Source organism: Rhodofomes roseus, assembly GCF_022264815.1.
Source record: "Rhodofomes roseus strain CIRM-BRFM 1785 chromosome Unknown C8Q71scaffold_16, whole genome shotgun sequence".
In the NCBI taxonomy this organism is placed as follows: Eukaryota; Fungi; Basidiomycota; class Agaricomycetes; order Polyporales; family Fomitopsidaceae; genus Rhodofomes; species Rhodofomes roseus.
The window spans coordinates 133,588-158,707 of record NW_025952972.1 but is presented as its reverse complement, the minus strand read 5'-3'; the positions used below and the strand labels follow the sequence as shown (position 1 = coordinate 158,707).

The 25,120-nt window shown below is 57.0% G+C and overlaps 8 protein-coding genes and 1 non-coding gene across 9 annotated transcripts; 4 read left to right on the top strand and 5 right to left on the bottom strand.

Moving 5' to 3' along the window:
• Positions 1-1,488: 1,488 nt before the first annotated feature.
• C8Q71DRAFT_859688 (uncharacterized protein) lies at positions 1,489-3,253 on the bottom strand (the record flags this gene model as incomplete). Its single annotated transcript, XM_047927678.1, has 3 exons — positions 1,489-1,505; positions 1,572-2,940; positions 3,008-3,253. 3 exons carry the CDS (start codon positions 3,251-3,253, stop codon positions 1,489-1,491), a joined length of 1,632 nt encoding a protein of 543 aa, XP_047776670.1.
• Positions 3,254-4,070: 817 nt separating this feature from the next.
• C8Q71DRAFT_725243 (uncharacterized protein) lies at positions 4,071-5,781 on the top strand (the record flags this gene model as incomplete). The annotated part of the gene is made up of 2 exons (XM_047921682.1): positions 4,071-4,361; positions 4,414-5,781. The coding sequence occupies 2 exons, from the start codon at positions 4,071-4,073 to the stop codon at positions 5,779-5,781; spliced, it is 1,659 nt and encodes a 552-aa protein (XP_047776669.1).
• Positions 5,782-5,872: 91 nt separating this feature from the next.
• Positions 5,873-10,139, bottom strand: C8Q71DRAFT_909051 (uncharacterized protein). Its single transcript, XM_047929023.1, has 6 exons — positions 9,581-10,139; positions 9,448-9,524; positions 9,006-9,391; positions 8,454-8,952; positions 8,367-8,396; positions 5,873-8,304 (listed from the first exon to the last, which is right to left on the bottom strand). Exons 1-6 carry the CDS (start codon positions 9,983-9,985, stop codon positions 6,060-6,062), a joined length of 3,642 nt encoding a protein of 1,213 aa, XP_047776668.1. The 5' UTR covers positions 9,986-10,139; the 3' UTR covers positions 5,873-6,059.
• Positions 10,140-10,661: 522 nt separating this feature from the next.
• Positions 10,662-11,778, bottom strand: C8Q71DRAFT_859685 (uncharacterized protein; the record flags this gene model as incomplete). The annotated part of the gene is made up of 3 exons (XM_047927677.1): positions 10,662-11,020; positions 11,086-11,434; positions 11,662-11,778. 3 exons carry the CDS (start codon positions 11,776-11,778, stop codon positions 10,662-10,664), a joined length of 825 nt encoding a protein of 274 aa, XP_047776667.1.
• On the bottom strand, positions 11,676-11,784 carry C8Q71DRAFT_t100. The gene has a single exon. It is a non-coding gene; the product is annotated as a tRNA-Leu (tRNA).
• A 507-nt stretch (positions 11,785-12,291) lies between these two features.
• Positions 12,292-15,628, top strand: C8Q71DRAFT_873314 (uncharacterized protein; the record flags this gene model as incomplete). The annotated part of the gene is made up of 7 exons (XM_047928360.1): positions 12,292-12,360; positions 12,424-12,503; positions 12,552-12,676; positions 12,731-12,922; positions 12,975-13,790; positions 13,848-15,243; positions 15,298-15,628. 7 exons carry the CDS (start codon positions 12,292-12,294, stop codon positions 15,500-15,502), a joined length of 2,883 nt encoding a protein of 960 aa, XP_047776666.1. The 3' UTR covers positions 15,503-15,628.
• A 1,780-nt stretch (positions 15,629-17,408) lies between these two features.
• Positions 17,409-18,515, top strand: C8Q71DRAFT_770515 (uncharacterized protein). Its single transcript, XM_047924323.1, has 2 exons — positions 17,409-18,256; positions 18,318-18,515. The coding sequence occupies exons 1-2, from the start codon at positions 17,672-17,674 to the stop codon at positions 18,402-18,404; spliced, it is 672 nt and encodes a 223-aa protein (XP_047776665.1). The 5' UTR covers positions 17,409-17,671; the 3' UTR covers positions 18,405-18,515.
• Positions 18,516-19,250: 735 nt separating this feature from the next.
• C8Q71DRAFT_155668 (FAD dependent oxidoreductase) lies at positions 19,251-21,090 on the top strand. Its single transcript, XM_047916653.1, has 5 exons — positions 19,251-19,515; positions 19,578-20,121; positions 20,170-20,269; positions 20,321-20,662; positions 20,724-21,090. Exons 1-5 carry the CDS (start codon positions 19,350-19,352, stop codon positions 20,889-20,891), a joined length of 1,320 nt encoding a protein of 439 aa, XP_047776664.1. The 5' UTR covers positions 19,251-19,349; the 3' UTR covers positions 20,892-21,090.
• On the bottom strand, positions 21,073-25,103 carry C8Q71DRAFT_859681 (carbamoyl-phosphate synthase; the record flags this gene model as incomplete). Its single annotated transcript, XM_047927676.1, has 8 exons — positions 21,073-21,241; positions 21,294-21,672; positions 21,726-22,348; positions 22,407-22,602; positions 22,653-23,202; positions 23,250-23,942; positions 23,994-24,253; positions 24,461-25,103. 8 exons carry the CDS (start codon positions 25,101-25,103, stop codon positions 21,073-21,075), a joined length of 3,513 nt encoding a protein of 1,170 aa, XP_047776663.1.
• Positions 25,104-25,120: the final 17 nt, after the last annotated feature.

Genomic DNA, 25,120 nt, shown 5'->3' with positions numbered 1-25,120 from the left:
CTCATCGAACACCCGTTCTTGGTGTGTCCTCTTCCGTCCGCACGGACCAACTCAATCATGCTTCTCTTACAGCGTTCTTCAATCGTTGTCCGGGGATAGTTCCTTTAGGACATCGTTGGGCACCCTCCGGGCTTCGCGTCTGCATTCCCATCAGCTGCGCTTCCCGGGTGGCTTGGACATTTTGCTCCGAGAATCTGCCCATGCTGAATTCATGTTGAGTTGGTCGGAGTCGGTGCGTTCTTTGATGTTTCCGTGATGTTCAATGTAACACTGCTGAGCGTACAATCACAGATTTAAATGACTCCCAAGTCGCCTGCCACTTGCTATGAGTGGAACATGGCAAGACCGAAGAAGAGCCCTGGACAACTGGACCGACCCTGGAAGGCCTCGTTCATTTTGCCAGGTACTGCGCTTCACTTATCTTGCTTGCGATCGACGCCGACACGTCCGACATCGAAGTCTGCCCTGAGGTGAAGGCCGGCGGTGGCTACTGCAATACTGAGCTCCAGTCCATCGAATTTGTCCGTTCGCCCGCCCTGAGCAACGCCGCGCACATCGCGGCGTTCTTACATGCGATCTTCCCCAACCTAAACTGGATCAATGTCGGTGATGGTACGGGGGTGGGCATGTCTTGGCAGCCAGTGCAGGACATAGTTGGCGTTTTACGAGGCGCGCCGGAGTGGCAGAGGTGATTTAGGGATGCATAACACGTACAAGTTGAACCTATCGCGTACTGTACGTCAAACAAGTCAGTGATCCTAGCCTAGGTAAACTGATATTCGACGAGTCATGTCATCCTTTCTTCTCATGTGGTGTGACCACTACCAGAGGAGGACGGGAGTTGGACGGGAGCGACTCCGGGGGAGGACCAGGAGCTCATTGGTGCGGCGCGTACGTGTCCTATGACCACACTCGTCCGCGAGGTACGCGCAAATCATGGCTGCGATCTCAATGTAGACCCTGCGAGTGTAAGGCCAGGTTCCACTGGTGATCGTCGTCCGACTCGCCGAAGATAGTCGTCTGGACACGGCCACATGACAGAATGTCAACGCGGACTGTTCTGTCATAAGCGCAACGGGTCTAAGCATAGGTCAAAGTCGAACAATCGGCCAACGTACTGTAAGCAGACCTTAACATAGGATGAGGCACTTTGCTCGCCCACTATCGTGTCATTCGATGAGACCTGCGAGGGCAGACAGTCCGCCTCGACTTTGGTTGCAAACAGTATCAACTATCTGCGACCTGCTCATTATCGACGCATAGAACGACACGGTTGTGCGGGGATTCCGCGGCACATCGAAAAGGAAGTCATCTAGTACCTAGGTCACTGGTGGCAGGTCGAGGGGGAAGTTTTGGCTTCATGAAGAATTGCTCGTTCTGCCGTCGCCACATATCATTCTCACGACCTCGCATTGTTGATGAACATTCATACCGTGTACAGTCTACAGCTTACACGTCGCCGGAGACTCACACATGACGATCTCAGCTTCAAGCCACTTGCGATCCTGCCGGGTGACAGAACCATCTCACGTCTCAGCAGTGCAACACATCTGATAAATTGTACAACGTACCAGCACCCTTTTCCCACTCGGACGCGAGCCGAATACCCCCAATGACCTCCTGCACTATTGCCCAAGATTTATGTTCCCTGTCACTCAGACCGATGATCCACTGGAGTTTGGGGAAGATCGCATGCAGGAAAGCGCCTATCTTCGCGCAGCTACCCAGTGCGGGGTACTCGGGAATTTCGATCCGCTCCAACACTCGATTACGGAAGCCGTCGCCGAGCTTGACGGGATCGGGAACAGTGTCCAGTCGGTGCGTGTCCACATCCATTGTCAACCGCCGCAGCGAGGGGCAGTACCGAGCGAGATGTGCGAGGCCTACGAGCGTCGTCCCAGGCGGGCTCGGGGTCGCCCAGGGATACTTGGCCATGCTCACAAGGGAGAGCACTTCTAGCTGAGGCCACGACATGGCCATTTCCTTGACTGCGTTGTCGTTGAGGACGATGTGTGCCTCGATGCAGATATCGAGGACACGCAGGTGACGGAAGACGCACAAGCTGGTCAACGACGCTGCGGTGATGGCTTGCCCGTGCACACCTATTTCGTAATCTTGTGCATACTCGCCACCGTCGATTCGAATGGCTTCCAACCCATTGTGATTGCAGTGTTCGCGGATGAGCTCGAAAGTCTCCTCGAGAGTCACCGCGTTGGTGGCGCGGTGCGCTTTCAGGGATATATCTTCAAGTTGAGGAAAGCGGTACGGGGAGATCACCGTGTTAGCGACATCCACGGGCATGTTGAGATCCAGGGACACCAGTCTGCGGAAAGTCAGATTAGGAGAGGAAAAGGACACTGCCACTCTTCCAGGAACAATGATCTCGTCCTCGATGTCCGACGTCAAAGTGAGGTCCACTTCAAGGTCGGCAAGTTTTGGTAAAGTGGACAAGTCGACGAGAACGTCATGTGTCAGAGGCGAGCGTAGTGTGAGCGTCGTCAGCATCTTGAATGGGGCGAAGACCCCACCCTGGATAGGGTCTCCGTGTCGAGGTGCGACGAAACACATGTCACGTATGTCTGGGCAACGCTGAGCGTAGCGAAGCAATACAGCGGAAGAATGTTCGTCGGACATTTCCCAGGGGTCATGCAAGTCTAGGGTCAGTTTCACGAGGTGTGGTCCAACGAGCATGTACGCAGAGTCATCGTATCCAGAATCCCCTTCTGCCTTCCATTCCAGGGATGTCAGGTTAGGCAGCAGGCGATGGGAAGGCCGCGCAGAAACGAGCCAGTGGAATAGGTTCGCCGAGAGAGCCTGAGCCAGAGACGTCTTCAAGTTGTTGGTCTTTGTAACGACATCAAGTCCTCGGATCCGGTGTGCGTAGAAGTCGAAGCGCTCCCAGTCAAGTTGCGTGGTCGGCCTCGTAGGCTCCCTGACCGTCTAGGTGCAGCACGGACAATAGTCAGCTTGACCAACGAAGGCCTAAGTAGCACAACTCATCGCGCACCAGTGTCTCCTGTCCAGTCTCAGATATCCCCGCGACTTCCCATAGGTCTGTCGGCAATACCTTGACAAGATTGACCAACCCATCGTTCGGAAAGAACCATAGGCCATCCAAGGCGGGCTCGTGGAACGCGCGGCATGTGAGCGCCAGCGCGCGTAACGCATGTTTGCCGTCAACTTCGCCGGCGATCAGGCAGACGAGCTCCTGGATGGTCAGAGCTCGGTGCATCGTCAGGCCTTCAGGTGCCATTCCGCACATCGAGTCGCCGGCCGCTGTCATGGGTAACGCACGAGTGCAACTACGCGTTCAGCTCTGTATCTATCTCCGACCTAAGGTGGTGATACTGACCTAATGTGGTTCAGTTGACAGCACAACAAGCTCCGCACTATTCTTGTTTTCTCGTGGTACCGGGACGAAGGTTGGACGAAGGTCAATGCGAGTGAGGGCAGCTGAAGGGCGGATGGTGCCGACACTCGGGCGATGGTCGTCGTGCGGTTACAACTTCAAGCGCCTGCGGCCCAACACTTTCGCCTGCCATTGACCTCCACCAACTCGCCTGAAGCCACTGCTCTGAGTCTAGAGTCTGTGCGTATGTACCTCACATCCATAGGCATTGCGGAATGGTACTCTCGAACGAAGAAGCGGCAGGCGCGTGTACTGTACACATAAACTTGGGGACTTAAGTTACTAAGTTGGAGTCGACTGCCTCGGATCCAGATTCCAGTCGAGCAGACAGGCACCAGCCCTCCGCGTTGCTCTCTCTCTTCCACTCTCCAGGTGTGCCATTCCAGTCACAAGTTATTGTGATCTCGAGTTAACCCGACTTATTATCCTTCCGTCGCCAGCGTATTCAAGTACTCGCCTGACGTGAGCGAGCTCCGACGCCCCAGAACAAGCCACCTGAGTCCACTTCGAGGTGTTCGCGTTGCATCAATCCTGAGGTAGGTATCATGCCGCCAGCTTATTCATTGAAGAGCGCTGACTCTGCGTACTACTACCTAGCCGCTCGGAGCCAAGTCGCGTTTACTATCTCCTCCCGCTACCCGTGCATGAGCCACATCTCACGATGCATCGTGCTCTGAACATCCCGGATATCGTCCAATTGATAGTCAATGAAATGGACTATAGCGGGCCATCGCCCGACGCGCCGACACTTGCCGCATTGGTGCTCACATGCCGCGCGTTTCACGAACCCGCCTTAGACGTGCTATGGTCTCGTCAGGTAGGCTTAGGCCATCTTGTCGAGTGCCTTCCAGAGGATTTGTGGGCTATGTTTCAAGACAACACTCTGATAGTCCTGGTGACTTCTAGTATGTACAAGGCCAATGCTATCGTTCAGAATCCTCCGGAAATCCTGGTGAGTATGTACAAGGCCATTGTTATTGCTCAGAAGCTGATTCCGTGTGCAGGTACTCAGCGAGCCTACGAGGCCAACGACGCCACAGGACTGGGAGCGTTTCGACTTCTACGCCAGCCGTATTCGAGAACTGCGTTGCGCCGGGCACAGCGACTCGAAGCAAGCTTCTCGCGCCCTCTCGGCGGACCTGTACCGGTGGCTTTTAGCGTCCAGGCCAACCCATCAACTACTTCCGAGGTTGTCCTCTCTCATCTGGAAGACGAGCATATTCGGAACCGGTCTCGACTGTACACCTTTCCTGTCCAGCCCACAGCTCTCTTCGGTGTCAATCGATATGTATGGTAATGGGATCCCTACTACTTCCCACGCCATTCTCCCGGCTTTGCTTCGTCTTTCACCAGACCTCCAAGAGCTAAGGCTCTGGATGCGCGAAGACTGGAGCACGCACCCTATTTCCCGCGCGTTCTTTGGGTCATTCAAGAAGCTAAGAATTATCGAAATGAAGTCTGCCATGTCCTCGATATTCGACCTCCTTACCGGATTATCGACTCTACCAGACCTCACGAAGATGAACATCTTGATATCCGACTACTATGTACCTGATCAAAGAGCGCAACAGCGCACTGCTCCACGGGTCGTGTTCCGCTCTCTGGAGGAGCTGAAACTACGCTCATCGTTCACGCCCGATACCCACGAGATCCTCCGCGCCTGCCACTTTCCTCAGCTTCAGTGCATCAATCTGATGTATACCACCCCCTGGGACGAGAGCCTGAGTGCCCTAGACGATTTTTTTTGTCTCATCTCACAGTGTTGCTCTCATTCTGTGCTGGAGATGATCGAGATAGTGGCCCGCGAAGATTGGGTTGACGAGGATGCTGAAGTGCAGTCGGTCACTGCAGGGGCGGTATTGAAGCCGCTCATCGGCTTCCATCGTCTGTGTAGCTTCCACCTCAGCGCAGACATGCGCATCGTCCTGGACGACGGCGCCGTGAGGGATATGGCCGTAGCCTGGCCCCGTCTCAAATGTCTGGCACTGGTGAACAATCACCTCTCCTCGGCCCCTCCGGCAGCGATGACACTAAAAGGGCTGGCGTACCTCGCTCGGTATTGCCCCTTGTTGGAAACACTCGCTATTAATGTGGATACCTCCAGTATCACTGCCCCACCTCCTAGTAACGGCCACTGCAACCGAGTCTTGCAGAGTATCAACGCTGTTCGATCCCCGGCGTCAGGTGACCCCGCGGCCATAGGAGCGTTCTTGCACGCGATTTTCCCCAATTTCAAGAGGATCAATGCCAGTGATGAGACGACGCCTGAAGACGAGCTGGTAGATGGTTCCTGGAGAGCGGTAGAGGCGGTGATTGAGGCCCTCAAGCTGCAGAGCGCTTCTCAGCAGGACGACTTCGTCCAGAAATCGTAGTATGGCTGCACTTTTAACATCGTTGATGACGATTACTGGCATTCATCATGATCACACAATAGATGTTGTTATCCATCGTGCTTTAGCAAGGGGGATAGCTCAGCAAGACACTGTATTTGAGGACGGCGCTGGAAATGATCCCCGTACAAAACGAAGTCACGTACATCTAACAGAAATTAACAGCGAGGCACAATACAAGGACACTACCCTACACATGCATAGCTTACAACAACGGAAATATCGTGGTACAATTCAGCAAATCGGCTGGTCGTGGTCGCCTACTTGAAGTCCTTGACCTTCCTTCGACTTCGAGGCCCAACGACTGCACGGCTTGGCGCCGCGGGCTTCAGCAGATGGCCAGAAGGCAAAGGACGACTACATGACCGGGTAGATCTCCTCGGAGGAGGGATTGGCGATGAGACTTTCTGGACATCGTCGTCATGGTGGTCCGTGCGTCTGGCAAGCCCAGACTCAGGGCTCACGGACTTCGTGATGAGCATGGACTCGATGCTTTGCTCCGCGATCATGTCCTCGTCTTCGCTTGCCTCCGGGATCGGTGAAAAGGTCGGACGCGTCACCCGTGCATCAACACCTGGTGCGTCCACGACGAGACCGAGGTCGGTGACAAGATCAGTCGGACCTCTGACCGGCGATCCAGCCTGACGGAGCATGGGATCCTGCAGCGCCGAGAGCCGTGCAAATACCTCCATACCCGCGCCTTCTGCGAGAGAGTCTGTATTGTCTTGTGGGAAGGGATCGGAGGGCGGCAGAGGTGACGACGCGGTAGGGACCTCGAAGGGATGCTCAGGAGTCGAGTATTGGCCAGCACGCGACACAGGAGAGTTGGTGTTGTCACGCGCAGAAACCCGTTTGCTGGCGTTGAGATATTTTTGCGCCTCAGCAACGCTGTCCCGGTCGTAGGATCGGTCGGCATTGATGACACGAGCGGCAACTCCGGAGATGGGCTCGTCGTTACTTTCGTCCGTATCGTCGACCTGCATGGCATCATCGACCTGCACAGCGGCAGGGGCGGCAGGGGCGGCAGGGGCGGCGGGGGCGGCGGGGGCGGCGAGCCTGGAGTCGACGACGTCAAACGGAACTTTCGCCACAGGACCGGGGAAAGGGCCAATAGCTGGCGGGTTGTTCTCATGACCGCGGTATGACACCCAATTCACAATGTGTTCGTCACCTCGCAGCGCAGAGTATTGGCAGGGGTCGTCCGCCTTGAAGACGGCCCTCCGCCAGACCACGTCGAATGTTGGATTTTCGGAATACATGCTCAGACGTGCTCTGAGCATCGGCAACTCGTGTTGGTTATCGGCCTTCGCTTCGCCAAGTCCCGGTTGAAGGGGTATCTGGGTAGCTGGTGTCGGAGACGATGGGCCGCTACGAGCTGTGGCGAAATCAGAGAGCGCAGAGCGATTGCGAGCAGGTGTAGGCGATGGTGGGAGCCCGCCATGGCCGTCACCACTGGAATGAGAAGCGTCGGTACGACCTGGATTCGCGGGGGGCGCGCTACCATTGTTTGCCATCATCGGCTGACACGTTTGGCCGCTAGGAAGTGTGTGCTTAGCAATGAGCTGCAGGAGGCCAGCTTCGTGTGCCAGATAGACTTGCCACCACTTCAACCCAGGATACTCCGTGGCCATGAAGCCACACAGATGCCTAAGATACCGTGCTTGGAATGGGTTGCACGGGATCAAGAATTGTTTTGTTATGCAAGTGTCCGAGTTCCGCAGCGCGGGGTGGTCCGTATTGGCAAAGTCGCCGTACCTAGGACTCGCGATATTGCTAGATGCATCGAACCCGACGGGGAAAGCTTGGACGGACGTGGTGGTAGGAGGGAACTGGCCAAAGTTGGGTGAAATTACGGGCACCCTCGAGTCCGCAGTCCACAACGGGTAGAATGGAATGACACGACCATCTGGGAGCAAGTATCCGATTGCCCAAGTAGAGATAGGCTCGTCCCCCTTGTAATCCTCGTTGAAGGGCAGGTACGCGAGTGGGAGGTCACACCGCGTCAAGCGCGACCCGTTGGTATGGTTTAATTCTTTCAGCAATTCCATCCCGCTCTGCCCAGAGAAGGGCCCTACATCCACGCCTGTCTTGTCGAAAAAGAAATGTGGGCATGGTTTTGTCGGGTCGTTGTCCGCTTCCGTCTGACAATCTTGCGTGTTTGTATCATCATCGCTGGTGGCCGTAGTGTCGCCCATGCCCACAGCACGCTCGACGGCCTTTCCTTTTCCTCTATTCGCGGCGCTAGCTTCGTTCGCCACCTTCTTGTCCTTGTTGCTCGCCGGCTTAGTCGCCCTTTGTTCGTCGGGACCTTTTATCCTCCTTCGCTTCCGCGGCTGCCCGCAGTACGGGGCATTTGGGTCCTCAGGGCGTCGCCACAACCACCTGTTCATGTAGTCGGGGTCCCAATCTTCGCGCAGCTGTTCGAAGATCTCGCCCCTCCGCTTGTCGGTCACTAAGGCATTCAGTTTCTCGCGTCGTTCCCTCCTGATGGTCGCTGCGTCCCGTCTGTAGGGTGTCCACACGTAGATCAGCAGAAAATACTCATGGCAGATGTATCCAATACGTACACATGTATCCTCCGAGTAGGAACATCGGTACTACCGTGGCAAGGAGCATCAGTACGGGAATGACTGCACAACAGAAGAGTCGCTTACGCCTTTCGCTTGGGAACACGGATAGGCAGTGTACCGGTCTCCCCATTCTCCTCGCGCATGCCGTCCTCCTGGTATCGGAACGTCACCGCCATGGGATCCTCGCCCCAGACCTCCTTCAAAGGCCACTTCCGGGCCACCGGGTGGTAGTACGAGAAGTAGTTCAGGTATCGCTCGGTGCCCGCACGGCTGATCATGGCCGTCTGTGTAAGCTTGCGCGCCGAGTCGATGATCCCCTTTGCCTTCTGCTGCATCGTCTCGAGGGCGTCCCACTCGTGCTCGATATTGCCGTGCGTCTTGCGCATCAGCCGAACCGCGTAGATCACGTCGTGTTCCTCTAGAAACCCTTCCGGGCTGGGACGGCGAGAGGTGTGTCCCAACTTGTACGCCTCGCGGCGCTGGAGCCGCGCCGCAGCTCTCTTCGCCTCTTCTTCCATCCCGTCCCTCTGCTGCTCTAGAGCCGACCGTCGACGGCGATATTCTTCTGCCTTCTGGACCCGGCCTACTCGAAGTTATCAATCGCCGCGCATGAAACGACGTCGCTGCGTTACATACCTTGGCTTTGTCTAGCAGCAAGGCCACCGATTCCCACATTCGCAGGTGCGGTGGTATTCACTGACTGGTCCTTGGGAGCCAAGGGTCCGCTACTCGGGTTGGGTCTTTGTTGGGACTTGGGGCTGCTGACTTGCGCAGCCGCAGACGGGTTCGACGGATGGGCATCGGCTTCGTCGTCTCGGCGGGCCTCTGGTTCGTCTTGCCGAAGTGGCGTTCGCAAGTCGCCACCGCCAGAGTGCGACGCCGGCTGCGCGGGAGCTGCGGACGTCAACGACCGGGGCCGGCGCGGGGTCAGGTCGGTCGGCACGCCGTCTTTGGTGGTAGGTTCGCGTGTCTCAGTGTTCTGTGCATCCGCCGGTGGCGTGGGTGCGTTGTTGCTTTGTTCCCTGGATGGAGGTCACAATCAGCGTCTGACGGTTCATTACACCGCTGCGACACTTACGCTACACCATCCGCGAAACGTTTGAGTAGTAACTGGATGATTGATTCGTTCTTCAAGTTTGCCTTGATCCCGTGCGTCTACAAGGGTACTACCGGTCAGCAGCGTACGAAGATGAGCGGTCTGCTCGACTTACCCTGGCCAACTGCTGCAGTTGGGCGCGATTGAGAGCTCGGAGGGCGATAGTGTTCATGATGATGGTGGTTCGAAGGTGAGTTGGTATGTGGGTATGTGTGGCGTTGATGGTCGGTCCGTAAAATAGGCAAAGCCACAACGAGGCTGCTTTGGCCAAATTGGAGAACAAAGGAAACAAAAGCACCTGAAAAAGCACAAGGACCCACGTCACGGACAAATCAAATAAGCGCATACGCGTGATTCCACAGGTCGTCACGGCGATGCGGTCCTTTGGACTGGCGTGATCGATGGTACACGAGCGGTACTTAATGGTAAGTCCTCTGGTCAACTGCCAGTGCTCGTCGACTTGGGCTGTGGCCACTGGCCAAGCTGTGGCACGAGCGCTGATTAAGCGCTGAGTCCACATGGGCCATCGATAATGTGGCTATGTAATCCAACAGAACAAACCAGACCGGCTACTACCTGAAGCAGGGGCCGACTGGAAGCGCGAGTCGGCCTCATCAGCAGAGTCGTACTTGAGTGTGCGGCTGTCCGTGGAGAGGTCGATGGACGTGGTTGCCGTGGTCCGTACACACCTTGAGCTCATCGAGAAGGCGCTTTCTGCGCTTCGCGAAGACCTCGCGCACAGGCGAGCGACCTCGTCGGTGGGGTAGCGCGAGCCCCACGCGTCACTCATGGCGATGAAGGTACGTTCGATGTCTGCGGCGTTCAATCGAGCGGGGCGAGCGAGGCGCTGAGGCGCCGGGAGGACTCGCTCGGTGGGGACGTGCGCGGGGGAATCCGGACTTCGCTGGGCGGCGACGGAGGCTCTGGGTCGAGCGCGACTATGTAGGCCATGTAAGCAGGGAGGAGGCCTGCGCGAACGCTGGCTGGTTGGGTGGCGTGTCACGGTCGAGGGCGAAGAGCGAGAGTGAAAACTCAGGTGCAGTCTTGGGAAAGGCAGCGGCAAGCTCATGCATGGATGTACTGCGGAGCGCGGGCGTGTTCCCAGACGTAGCACTCACCGCCTCCCAGTAACAGTCCTCGTCATCCCGGAAGTCATCGTCATCGTCCTCAGGTACGTCCCGCTGACCGCGCGGTAACTACTCGATCTCGCGTCTCTGCTCCGGCGACAGATCCTTGCCCTCCGGAGACGCGCCTTCCGGCTGAGCGAGCGTGCGGCGCACAGCCTCTGAGAACTGGGCATGCGAATGGGAGTGAACGGCGCGCCGCCGCTGCGCGCGCTCTTCGCGCGACGCGTCGGCTTGCGGAGACGGTGCCAACGCCAGCTTCTCCACGTCGACGAGTCCCGAGTCCAGTAGGTACGCTGGGGCGCGCTCTGTGGGTGATTCCGGCGCTCCGACTCGCGGGCGGGTGAACCGATGGGACTTGCGCCTGATGAGGGGGGAAGTTGACGAAGAGATGGTGCGCACTGCGCGAGCGGAGTGGTGTGGATACGCACCTAGGCTAGGGCGAACCTTGAAGTATGAGCAAACCATACCAAGCCGGCGACCAGAGAAGGCGTACCTCGCTTGTGATACCCTCTTGCAGTGAGCTCCTTCTCGATCTGGTCCCCTCGCGTACAGAAGAGCGATCTCGCCGGCGGGATAGCGCGAGCCGGAAAGGAGAGGTCGTCTGTCCCGGCGGAGCCCAGGCTCAACGGCAGCGAGGGCCCATTGCTGCGTGCAATCCGCACAGCAGGTGCGTCTATGCCCCGCCCACGGACGGCCCTGGGAGGAGGCGGGGCTGTCGGGTATCCTGATTCGGACGTCGTGGGCTTGCGAATGGCAGGGTCGCGTTGTGCGAGTGGAGGCAGAGCTTGGACTCCTTCCGGGCACGGCAGTGGCCACGAAAGACCCGCGAGAGTGCTGGTCGGCTAGGCCAAGCGAGCATCCTCAGCAACGGTCTGCTTCGTGGCACACATTGGAGGTCTGGGAGGCGATGGTGGTGAATTATTATCATATCTGAATACGAGCGTCCTCCTCCCCTTCAAAAGGGTCGTATTTGCGGTCTGCCTACGGGAGACTAGTGGTGTCGGTGAGAGAAGCTGGCTGCGCGCGCTCGGCCAATGAGCCCTTCATTCGGAAAACAACGATGACTCACAAGGAGCAAAACAATGACAAGAACGGGATTCGAACCCGTGCCTGAATACTCAGATGAGAAGACCCGCTTAGCAGGCAAGCTTTCGCTTGAGTCACACGCCTTGGACCGCTCGGCCATCTTGCCATAATCCTAGTACCAGCTATGATTGCCTCGATTGATTTGCAGCTCACATCAATTGTCACTACATTCCTTTGTACTCTTGTCCGAAGAATTGAGACTTTGAGGAGCAAAGCACACTAAGGACTAAGGAGGATGCACAGGACGTTATCTGGCTCAGCGCGGCTCTTATCGCTCGGCTAATGGGTCGACCTGGGCACGAGATCAATACCTTGTATTTGCTTGCCTCATTGGTCGCAACATCGCTTGGACCCTCCGGATGCCACTCCGGAGTCCGAGGTCCAGGCCGGCAACGCCGTGGTCCAGGAGGCTTCGCCTGCTGTGGGCTTCTTTAGCCCTTCGGTCATTGTTCTCGAGACATACAAAGCGCACGCCACATCTTCGACTACTCCCTCTCTTACCACTACCATCCATCTCTCGTGTGCACTTTGCTCCTCCCTCCCCTGTAACCTATCCGGTCTCCATTCCCTGTAGAGTTGAGCCCTAGCACGCTTCATATCACACATCAACACAATGAGCATCACCCTCAACGAGAATGACCTTCGTGCGCTCAAGCGCGCCGACCTCCAGAAGCTTGCCAAGGTACGCATCTTGTCTCGCGTTCCGACGCGTCTTTGCTTCTTCACTGACAACTGTGATGTCCAGCGCGAGCGCATTCGCGGGAACAGCAAGAGCGACGCCATCATTGCCGAGTTGGTGGCGAAGTATCCTGGTGGTGTTCACCCGTGAGTTGTCCTTCTCTTTGTCCAACACTATGACTGATGCCGTTGCAGGCTGGAGAAAGAACAAGGCCCCGCTCGACGGCCGAAGCGCGTCGACTCGACTCGACCGAAGCAAGAGCAGGAGAAAGAGGAGATCGGGGTTGAACCTCCTCTTCATGCCGAGAGTATCGCGGAGCGTAAGTCATCACCCTTGTATAGTAGGTTTCGGACTTCCACTCACGTTTCTGTAGATGTCCCGCCGAGGCTGGAAAAGCCGATGAGAGCCGCCGTAGATGCTGGCAATGTGGAGGAGGTACCTCAGCGGCAGCGTGTACCGTCACCACCATCGAATCCGCCGCCGCCATCACAGCGCCGCGAGCAGGACTTATCCGCCTCGCGCCCGATCATGTCGGTCCCATCCCAAGCGGAGGCTAGCTCGAGTGGTATGCTCGCCTATTCATGTCTATGATGTGCCATTCAACATCGACGCCACAGGCATGCGCGTCCCGCGCAATCCTCCGGCAGCCCACCCCCAGCAAATGCCTGCGTTCGTCCAAGGGTCCTCTGGACTCGTGGACAACCAGGTATCCGCGCGGCAACGCGAGCAGGAGCGTCTAACGACAGGTGCTCCTGTTAGCGCGGCAGCGCGAACACATAGTTATCCAACAGTGCGAGAGGGCGCCTCGTCCAGTACCCAAAAATTCCCGGAGTGTCCCAATGAGCGTACCATTGATCTCTCGTCACCGATGGAAGCAGCAGGTGTTAGAGTGTCCACTGCCCCAATCGCTCCTCGCTCCCGCCGCATCGCCGTGTCTCCCTCTCTCCCCCCATCCATCGTCCACCTACTCCCTCCCACCGCCGACCCGCAGTCCCGCCCTGCCGACGCGCGTCCGGCTCCCCGCCTCTCTGCTTACCCTCCCCGGCCGCCCGTCTTCACGAAGCCGCCTCCCCAACCCGAGCAGCCTGAGGCCGGGCCGTCGAGGTTGCCTGCGCAAGCCAGCCCCTCGCGGGACTCCCCGCGGTCTACCGAACAGCCCGAGGCAGGCCCCTCGAGCTTCGTCTTCCCCCGCCCATCGCCACCGCAAAGGCCCAGAGCCCCGGCTCCCCGCGAGGATGAGGAAGTCCACTTCCCCACGGGCTTGCCGCCGACGCTCAGGCAAAACTCACAGCGGCCCGCTGCACCCTTCTCCATCGGCTTCCAGCCACAGCCGCAGCCCGAGGCTGGTCCCTCGCGGCTGCGCACCGACCCGACCGACCTGCGCTTCAAGGTGCCCGGAACTCCTGCGAAGGTGCGCCAGGCTCGTCGTGAACGTAAGTAAATTGTCGCCTCAGACAAGCCTGTGATACTCACCTGTCTATCCGATGTAGCCTTCACGCCGCTCAGCGCGAAAAAGGCCGCAGAACGTCAGCCCCCCACATCCAGGTTCGGGGAAAGCTGGGCCCTTCCTGTACCCGGGCCATCTTCCGACGGCGCCGAGGCGATGCTATCGAACCTTGCCGAAGGGGGCCCCTTCGACGCCGAGAACCAGACGACGTTCGAGCCCGTGCAGGACGACGACAACGAGGACACCAAGGACGACGACGATCACGACGACGAGCTTCACCACACCTTCGACTTCCCGCTGAGCGAGTCCGAGTCCGGGACTGGGGTAGAGGGGAGACAGGGATTCCGTGCCATGTTCGAGGCGTTCCTTAACGCAGAGACTTCTGACCCCGACACGGAGGGCGAGACCGAGGATGAGGTAGACCGCGAGATGGCGGAGATGCAAGCGGAAGCGAAGGCGAGGGTCAATCCTCCGGAGGGTGACCCACCTCCAAAGCGCACCAGGGGCTGCACGTCAAAGCAGGGCCGGGAAATCATAATAACAACTCACGAGCTGGTTGGAGAATTCACGGAGGTGACGGCACGGAGGAAGGATATGGCTCGCCGTCTCCACCACTTCGAGAGACTGTCGGGGAACGTCGCGAAATGGAGCCTCGAGCTGCAAGTGAAGCGGCTCATCTTCGAGAATTTGATTGTCAAAAGGCTCAAAGATGGCAACGTTGGTTGGCTGTCTGGCGATTGGCCGACCGAAGAGGAAGTGCAGCAACTCATGGACCATTCGAAGCAGGCGAAGGTGAACCAGCCGCAAGGCGATGCGGACGACGACGAGGAGGCACGCGCGGAGCAGACGGAGCTGGGGAGCAGCTACTTCTCCAACAGCTCGGACTTCGGGCCTTCGATAGATCTGATGCACCCGCCTTTGCCGGAACCTGCGGTTGAGTACCGGCCACCGAAACCGAACGCTAGTCGCGGATTGAACTCGTCGCCCCTGCCCCCCTCATCGCCGCGCTCCTATGTATCCGTACGGAGCCCCCAGCCGGACCCAGTGACGCCACCCAGGCGCACTCAGAAAACTGCGCCGATGGCGAAGCAGACAGAGTTGGACAACTTCGACGAGCCATCACCCGAGTCACCCGGCGCAGAAAGGCATCTGAAGGCGTTTCACCCGTCGACTGTCGTCGACGGTGCTGAGCAGCAGGCGCAAGCAGGCGCAGGGCCGTCCCAGCAAGCCACCAAAAATCAGGCTGGACCAGCTAGCGCGCTCCCGCCTGACCACGTGCACTGGTCGCCCCGGAGGAACCCCCGGGTTGAAGAGATAGGCGAGTCGATCTCGCAGATCAGGCATAAGAACTTGAAGCGACGACGAGACGAGGTTGAGGAGGTTGACGAAGCAGGCGCAGGCGGCGTCGAGGAATACAAATCTGACAGCCATGCAAGGAAGTGAGTACTGACCACGTCTGTTGTTCGACGGAGTCCACTCACCTCGCTTTGTAGCAGCGCATTGCAGCCGACGGCGGGTCCTAGTCAAGGACTAGGGTACGTCCCCAAGCCTGTCCCGAGCTATAACGGCCACGAAACTAGCCACGAGCCCTACTATTCATGGGCAGGATCCTATACCCAACCGGACGACTGGCGACCTTCCCGCGGTGACAACCTCAAAGAAGTTTTGCCCTCTCCGAAGCGCGCTCGCCGCGACTAAATATAACATTATCTTGCGCTTGTCTCGTATGTAGCTGTAGTTGCTCGTTTGTATCGCGTATCATAGAATCTGTCGTGTAGTTTGTTCCTTTACTTTCGACCTGTTGTTCTAGGAATTGTATCAACATCGGGTTTCTCTTGGGGTCAGAATGATCAGAACTTACCTCGCACTCAGCTGCAGAGGAATAAAGAGAATGCGTTGGTTGTGTGATCGCAAAGTAGATGTGACGACTTCGAGCGACTTTCCGGAGGTCACGGATGCCATGCAATAGAGTGAACCCTGAAACGGCGAGCGCACGCCATAGGGCGCGTAGCGCGCGCTGTCGCGGGCGCCGCCATAGATATGTACACCGAGCTACGGCCAATAGGACAGAGAACGAGCCGAAGACCAGCTAGTGCCTGCATACGCGGATATACACCCTTCGGACCAATAGGTCTCGAACACACAGCTGCTGCATGGAGCATAGGTCAGATGCTGGTGAGTGCCTGAATGATGGCGAGCGGGAAATGTCTCACCATGTTGAGACGTTGCGCAATAAGGGATGGTGGCGCAAACGCGTAGTCTCTGGGAGATATCGGTACGAGGGCCAGTGGCGAGCGCGGGCGTGAAAGACGTGGCCACCATCAGTGAGTAGACGCACGAATATGTGATAGCAAAGGAGGTACTCACGCGGACGAGAACCCCAGCGTCATAGCATTGCTAGACGTGTTTGCTGCAGAATGGAGTGTGACAGTCATCGTAAGAGAGCCACTCAAAACAAAAGACGACGTCTGAGAGGATATGGAAATAGAATGAGCGAGAGATCCCAGCTTATATGCGACCCAGGCCCCTTCCTCGTGGCTACTCTCCGCGTTCTGGTGCTCCTGAGAGGTACAACAATGACCAGAGACACAAGGAAACGATCCAAAGATGTTAGCGCTTACACGTTGTGCCAAGGGGCCCCGCGGCGGAAATCTTCTCAGGGTTCGCGGGTTCCAAACGAACTTGGATCGATCTGGTGTGTACCGATACGGTGCCCTTTGTCCGGGGGCGACCTGAACCAATGAAAATCAAGGACTGTCAAATCTACAAGGACGGACAGCTCAGCTCGCCCCAGCGGTAACACGCGTACTAGTACCTGGAATGTTACCACATAGGCAGGCAGGCGGAGCGGAACTAGGAAGGCAGCTCGTCGCGGTTAGACTTCAGGCAGTTCAACGCGCCTGGCGAGCCTCACAGAGCATGCGCCGCACGTGTTGCGCGGTGACGGAAAATGGTCTGTGCAGAATGAATGTCGCCCCACGCACGACGGAGGTCTAGGTTCATCCCTCATTTGCTGGACGCACAACAGTGGGGCAGGCACGACGCACGACGCGCAAGCGTGTGTTGTTTCGGGCGTCCCGCTTCGTGAGAGCGACATGGCGGAGCAACCTGGAACATTTCATCAGTTTCGCGCACAATGACTGGAAGATGCTACGTACGAGATCGAGACCACAGCTCAGTCTGTTTCAAGTGGCGTATCCTTTGTGCTGCGGACGATCCTTCTCGATCAGTTTTACGCAGTGCTTGGCTCGTCATACTCGTTCAAGGTGCCACTCACACTTTTCATAGTACGCACTCTCGCGCGCTGCATATTCGGATGTCTGTCGGATGCAGAAAGCATGAGTACCAAGACAGAGCGCAAATGCCCTCGTTCCAGCAATCAACCTACTGCCCAGATTGGGGCGGGCTTGTGGCGGGTCCATCAAGTAACGGGAATTGATGCGTCCGACGTCCGAAGCATCCAGACAACGACTCAGGCCTGACATCGACCATCGATATATGTCTGCCAAGCCACCTCTGTGTGGCCGCTTCAATCCTGAGGCCTCGAGGCAAGATGGGCATCACAGCATCACATTCCATGTTAGTAGAACAATGGATCATATACAAGGTCTCCCGCTCGCCACAGGCATATTAGCCTTCCCAATGAGGTCTAGATCTTGTTCGCCCAAGTCGTGGCTGGCGGCTGAGGGTCGCTTGATGCTCCGCGCCCTCGGTATATAAGAGACTTCCACTCGCCTTCAGTTATCACCACCCCGGGCAACCGAAGCGTCATCCGCTTGCGTAGACGTCCGAATCGAGTGAGTTTCTCGATCGACGCATCTACAGGACGACTACTCGCTCACCTCTGTCTATGCAGGTTTGCGAGTCATGCCGAGCAAGGGTAAGGGCAAGGAAAAAGCGGCCAAACACCGTGTCCTCGACCCCTACGAGAAGCCCATCAGAGACCTCACCATGGAGGAGCTCAACGAGGCGTTGAAGGAGAACCCTAAGCACAAGAGCCTCCAGTGGGAGCACCACAAACGCATCCTCGCAAGCTGCGACAAGGCCCTGAACGACTTGCAGGTCGTGCGCGAGCGGAGAAAGATGATGCAACTGCACCTCAAGTTTCTGCAGGAGGAGTTGAAGGCCAACAAGAAGGCCGCGGACAGAGCTCTCAAGACGCAGAAGAAGCTCCAGCGGTCGATATACTGGGAGCACAGCCCGAAGGCGAGGTTCCTCATGATGGACGTGAAGTACGCGATTGCGGAGCCCTACAGGGCGAACAGGGATCCCGCTCTCTCCGAGGGCGAGCAGCGCGACAAGGAGCTCCTCCAGCTCTGGGCGGATGCAAGCGACACTGAGACTTTTTGGGAGCACATGAAGGATATCCTACCTCCCGATTTCGAAGAAAATCTGCCCGAGAACAAGAGAAGGCGGAGGAAGGAAGAGGCAGAACGCAGATGGAATGAAGAGGTACGTGCCTGGTTCGACACAAGACGTCTTCCCATAATCCCATTGACATGGTGATAATCAGTGGCAGCGGCCAAGTATTCGCAGCTGGCGCGCCGAGGCAGATCGGCGAAGGATAGAGCATAACTTCATCAACATGCCTGACTTCTAGGTGCCTCGGATTGTCCAGCAAGAGTCGGCTTTAGTCGCTCCCCCGAATATGCCCTCGGGTTCTTATTACCTATATGTCATCAGCCTATGCGACCACAAGTATGACTCCTGTACATTACCATCGAATGTATCCTTCACCAGTAACCATAATGTGCACAAGTTTTCCAGGACGTCCATGAGCCGTTTCAGAGCTTGCTCCCAATCCGGATGGCTCTTGGCCCATATGTTGCTCGGTTCTCTGTTGTCCAAGGATATGTATGAACTTGCGAGTAGTCAATCCGCTGGCCTACAAGCCTGTAGTCCGAGTCCGCCATATTATAACGGCTGCCGCAGTGGTGGCGAGGCTCGTTAGTCTCCCGTAGGCAGCCCACTAGGACGACCTTTATGAGGGAGGAGGGCGGAGGCTCGTAGCGGCGTAGCTGCCTGACAGTGGCCTGACACGTGGACGTTTGCAGTCGGACCGACTTCACCAGGAGGCGTTTCTGCGCGTCGCACAGAATGGCATCCTCTACTTACTTGTCCTTACATACACAGCAATGCACAACGGATACCAACAGCCCTCTTTCTGCTGATCTTTCTGCTATCAAGCAGAAGTATCCACTGCGTATTCGTCAGAGCCTCGTAAAGGAATGAGCGTTCAAGCTCGGCGATTCAGGCCGTTCGAGTTTGCCTGCTTCGTCGACGTCCAGAGCCATACCTGCATTTCAGGGAAGAAGGATGTTTTCGCGGCATGTATCACAGGGCACAGGCCCATAACGGATCATATAGTCACCAAATGGGTCTGGAACGCTGCTGGCGAGAACTTCTCTCGCGGCTATCGCAATCCAGATGAGGTACGTCTATCTATTACTCAGACAGTTACGCTCAGAGATGACTCGATGTCCCAGATGGAGCTGAGGATATCTTACCTTTACATACTACTAGCATCATTGCATTCCACGGTGACATGGCTACCGGCGAGCACGAAAGCGACGTCGTGATCGTAGGCGCAGGCTGTTTTGGTCTATCAACAGCTTACCACCTCCTGAAGAGAGGATATACCAAAGTGACTGTTCTTGATCGCTCTCCAGTACTTCCCGCGCCCGAAGCCGCGAGCACAGACATCAACAAAAGTGCGTACCCTGTTTCGGCTAGCCACCGTCTCCCCGACTCATCGACACAACACCCTCACCAGTCGTGCGCAGTTCCTACGCCGACATATTCTATTCCAAGTTCACCCGCGAGGCTCTCGTAGAATGGAAGAACACCAGCGAATGGGAGCACTGTTACCACGAGTCCGGCGTCCTCGTTCTCCTGACCGGCGAGGGATCGTACGGGGACCTCGCCTTCGAAAATGATCGCGCCCTCGGTGTACGCACCGCGCACCTCCCTGCAGGCTCCACCACTCTCGTCCCATCAGATCCGTCCTCACCTCGATTGTCATCTGTCGTGCAGAATCTGCTCAAAGACAAGTCAGGCTACATCAACCAGGACGCCGGATGGGTGCATTCCTCACGCGCAGTGGAGCTACTCTTGGACAAGGTCAAGAAGCTGGGCGGGACTATCGTTCCGGGAAAGACAGTAGCACGACTTTCCAAAGATTCAAGCGGGAAGACTGCGGGTGTCAAATGCGCAGACGGGAGCGAGTACATAGCAGAATGCGTCGTACTAGCAGCAGGCGCGTGGACTGCTTCAGCTTTCCCTGAGTTGAAATTAGAGGAAAGTTGTGTTGCTACTGCGTATGCGAAACATTGTCTTTTCACGAACGTGCGCTGACGATTCCGCAGGCAGGTAGTGGGAAAGATCCAGCTTACACCCGAAGAGGGCGAAGCCTACCGCTCTAATCCGGTCTACCTCGACCTGGACAGCGGATTCTACATGTTCCCAGTGAGCCCTCAAAACTCTCAGGGCTGCCTCCCTCGCTGATGACTCTCACAGCCGAACGACGAGAATATCGTGAAATGCGCCATCCATGCAGCCGGCTTCACCCACCGACCCGACCCCACGTCCGCCTCCACGCCCGTGTTCCCTATTTCATCTTCGCACTCAGACGACAAAGATACCAGCAAAGGGCACTTCGAGACCGCCGTCCCGAAGGCGGCGCTGGAGGAGCTCAGGACAGGTCTGACCAGCACGTTCCCGGCGCTCGCGAACAAGCCATGGGCGGGGACGCGGATGTGCTGGTACACAGACTCAGCGGATGAGGACTGGGTCATTGGCTTCCATCCCCGAGATGCGGGGGTCGTGTTGGCGACTGCTGGCAGCGGGCATGCACTCAAGGTCTGTACCTCCATCGTCACCGAAATTCACAGATCTCTCAATGTTATGTTATGCGAACCAGTTCCTTCCTATCATCGGACGCTTGATGGCGGATGCTATCGAGGGTAAGATGCCAGAAGAGCTGGTGAAAAGGTTCGCCTTCGACCGGGCCCAGAACGACGTCCCAGTGAGCAGACCAGGCAAGCAACAACGCAAGCTGAACCTCGACGATCTCGTCACCACCGACTGAGTCTCGCACGCAAGGAACTATAGCAGAGGAATGTAAATTGCAGCGTGTACAGTACAAAGCAGGGGATGATTAGGAATACAGCTCTACCAGTTGGTACTTTTCGGTACTACGTAGATGGTCTATGGTGCTTTTGATGTTTCAAGAAACCGTCTATGGTGGATGATTATCAATGTTCGTGAGATCATGCGCGCTTCCCGACGAACTCGCGCCAGCTCCGGACCTCGGACGGTATCCGCCCTTCGGTGTATTTCTTCAGACCACCCTGGGGGATCTTCTTTTCGAGCGCCTCGACGAACAGTTGCGCGCACCGCGCGTTGTTGAGCAGTGGCAGGCCGAAGTCGACAGCATTCCTGAATCAAACATATCAGTACTTGTAAATCACCGGTCGCAAGTCGTCCTCACCGCCTAGCGACGTAATCCTCATCCGTTGCATCCGTTGCTCGGGACTTCGCGAGGTTGATGACACACTCGATGTCGTACTCGTCAAACACCTCCCGAAGCTTCCGCTTATCCTTCGTCGGGAAGAATATCCGCTGTGCCTTCACGTACGGAAGCGAGTTGAGGAACTCCTCGACGACCGGGGACGAGCAGTAGAGCTTGAAGCCAAGGTTGACGAGAGTCTTTGCAATGGTAGCCATCTCGGGTGTCTTGATGTCACCGCCGATGAGCACACCCGTGCTCGGGCGCGGGACCTTGAAGCCAGTCGTGCTGAGGAGCGAGGCCCAGTATGCTTCTTGGATGTCCTTGCCGAAGGCAGCAACCTCACCGGTACTGGCCATCTCTGGAGTAAAACGTGAGAAATGTTCCAGTACAATAAAACCTGTCATCACTGACCAACTCCGAGGAAGGGATCTGCACCGGCCAACCGAGTCCACGAGAACAGAGAGACCTTCACAGCAGTATAGTCACGCTTCTCCGCCATCGCATCAACGGGCTCGGGCACGTCCTGGCCAACGATAGCCGCGGTCGCGAAGTCGATGAAGTTGTGACCAAGCACCTTCGACACGAAGGGGAACGACCGGGAAGCACGAAGATTGCACTCAATGACCTTCAGCTGGGGCTCCTCGCCAGGTGCGTCTGTGGGCTTGCGAATAACTTGCATGTTGAACGGGCCACTGATCTCGAATGCGGCTGCGACCTTCTCGGCGATCTGCTTCAGGCGGGCCATGTCCAGCTCGGTGAGGGAGAAGGGCGGGAGGACGAGGGTGGCGTCGCCAGAGTGAACACCAGCGTTCTCGACGTGCTCGGAGATGGCGTGCAGGAGAAGCTTGCCCTTGTGGGCGACCGCGTCAACGTCAATTTCCTGCGCATTGTCGATGAACTTGGAGATGACGACGGGGTGAAGGGGTGAGACGGAAGCAGCAGCTGAGAGGTTGTACTCCAGAGTGGACTCCTCGTAGACCACGTTCATCGCAGCACCGGACAAGACGTACGAAGGCCGGATGAGAACAGGGTAGCTATCAAACCCATGGTGAGTGATACAGACAACGACTTGTTTGCTAATCAAACACTTACCCAACCTTCTGCGCAAACGCCTTAGCAGCGTCGACAGAGGAGACCTCGATCCATTCTGGCTGATCAACGCCAATGCTGTCAAGGATCGACGAGAACTTGTGACGATCCTCCGCACTGTCGATCTTCTCAGGGTCGGTACCGAGCACATTCACCTGATTCTGCTTGAGGCGAAGAGCGATGTTCTGAGGAAGCTGGCCTGCAATACAGAGTCAGTTACTGTCGTGCGCAACGCCATGAGCGACTCACCTCCGACGCTGACGATCACACCATGAGCCTGCTCCAACTCGTAGATATCCATCACCCGCTCGTAGCCGAGCTCTTCGAAGTAGAGACGGTCGGCTTCGTCGAAATCGGTGGACACGGTCTCCGGGTTGTAGTTGACCATGATCGTCCTGTTGCCCATCTCGCGGAGCTTGCGGGCGCAGGTCACCGCACACCAGTCGAACTCGACACTGCTGCCAATACGGTACACACCCGAGCCGAGAACCATGGTGCCGTGTTCGTTGAATTCGACGTCGTGTTCAGACGCGTTGTACGTGGTGTAGAGGTAGTTAGTGTGTGCGGGGTACTCGGCGGCCAAGGTGTCGATGCGCTTCACGAAGGGCGTGATGCCGAAGGACTTGCGCTGAGTACGGACAGAGTCTTCCTTGGACGAGACGAGGTCGGCGATGTGCGCGTCGGAAAAGCCCTGGCGCTTGGCGCGCTGCATGAGCTCTGTATCAACGTTCTCGAGCGAACCGGCTTCCTTGAGCGCGTAGACTGTCTGCACAATGTTGTCGATCTTGTACAGGAACCACTACAATACGCAAGCGATGAGCATCTCGTGATTGACCTTCTGCATACAGTACTCGCCTTGTCAATCTTCGTCAGCTCATGGATCTTGTCGACGTCGTAGTGCTTGTTGAACATCGCGTACGCAATGGCGAACAGACGCATGTCCGTCGGCTTCGACAGTGCACGGTCCAGATCCTCCGGTTCAATGTACGCCTCGAAGCCCTTCCAGCGGGGGTCCACCTGCCGAATGGCCTTCTGCAGACTCTCCTCGAACGTGCGCCCGATTGCCATAACCTCACCGACGGACTTCATCGCCGAACCCACCTCGCGGTTGACCTGCGACGAGAACTTCGCCAAGTCCCATTTCGGGATCTTCGTGACGATGTAATCCAGCGAGGGTTCGAAACATGCCGTGGTGGTTTTCGTGACTGCGTTGGGGAGTTCGGGGAGGGTATGTCCGAGTGCAATCTTGGCAGCCGTATATGCGAGCGGGTAGCCAGTTGCCTTCGACGCGAGGGCACTAGACCGACTCAACCGTGCGTTGACCTCGATGACGCAGTACTCCCTCGAAGTCGGGTTGAGCGCATACTGGATGTTACACTCGCCGATGACACCGAGATGCCGAATAACCTTGAGCGCAGCTGTCCGCAGCATGTGGTACTCATCGTCTGGAAGCGTCTGCGAGGGTGCGACAACAATCGAGTCTCCCGTGTGCGTGCCGAGCGGATCGAAGTTCTCCATGTTGCAGCAGATGATGGTGTTCTGGGAGCTATATGAGCGATGGACATAAGCTGCTAACAGTCTAAAACTTACATCCGCGGCGTCACGAACGACCTCGTACTCGAGTTCCTTCCAACCCTTCATGCTCCGTTCAATGAGCACTTGGGGACTCAAACTGAGACTCTTCGCCGAGAGATCGCGTAGCTCGTCCCTGTTGTTCGCGAAACCTGAACCAAGCCCACCGAGCGTGAATGCGGACCGCAGGATGACCGGGTAACCAATCTTGTCGGCGGCAGCGAGCGCATCGTTCACCGAAGAGACAGCAGTAGACTGTGCAGCCGGGATGTCAATTTCTGTGAGCCAAAGTGTCAATATGACCGTCTACTGCACTTGATATAGGCTATTTGTATTTCACGGTGCGCGCGAGGCTGCGGTGACCGCATACGAGGATGTCTCGATCACGTGATTGAGCAAAAAGCGAATAACTTCATCCCATTCTTCCTCTTGAAACGCGGGCAGCCCAAATACGAAGAGCGAAGCTAGAAAGGTATATCACGCACCCTTAAGAGCCTGGACGAATAGATCACGATCCTCCGAGACTTCCAATGTCCGGATGGGAGTACCAAGTACTTGCACACCGAGCCGTTCGAGTACACCCATCCGGTCGAGCTCAATACCAACGTTGAGAGCACTCTGACCACCGAAGGTCAGGAGTATACCGTCCGGGCGCTCCTTCTCCAAAACGTATGCCACATAGTCCGGGGTGATAGGCAAGAAGTAGACCTCCGACGCGAGCTGGTGAGACGTTTGCCATGTAGCGATGTTTGGGTTGATGAGCACGGCTTCGACACCCTCCTCGCGAAGGGCCTTCAGCGCCTGACTACCGGAGTAGTCGAACTCGCCGGCCTGGCCAATGCTAAGACCTCCACTGCCGACGATGAGGACCTTGCGCACGTCCGGGCGCGGTATTTTAGGGAGAACCTTCGCCGAAATTTTGCGGGCCAACTCGGAAGGAGAGTTCAAGACATGCTCGCCGTCTTGCTGGCTGTATGAACCGACAGCAGCACTCGCGACGGCGTGAACTGGCTTCGTTGGGACTGGGGCATAGCGCGGTCGCGAGACATGGTATTGACGGATTACCCGTGCGCCCCGCGCGTCCTGTATAAGCCGCTTGAGGGCTGGTTGGAGTCGTAGGAGCCCCATCCTACGAAGTAGGACTT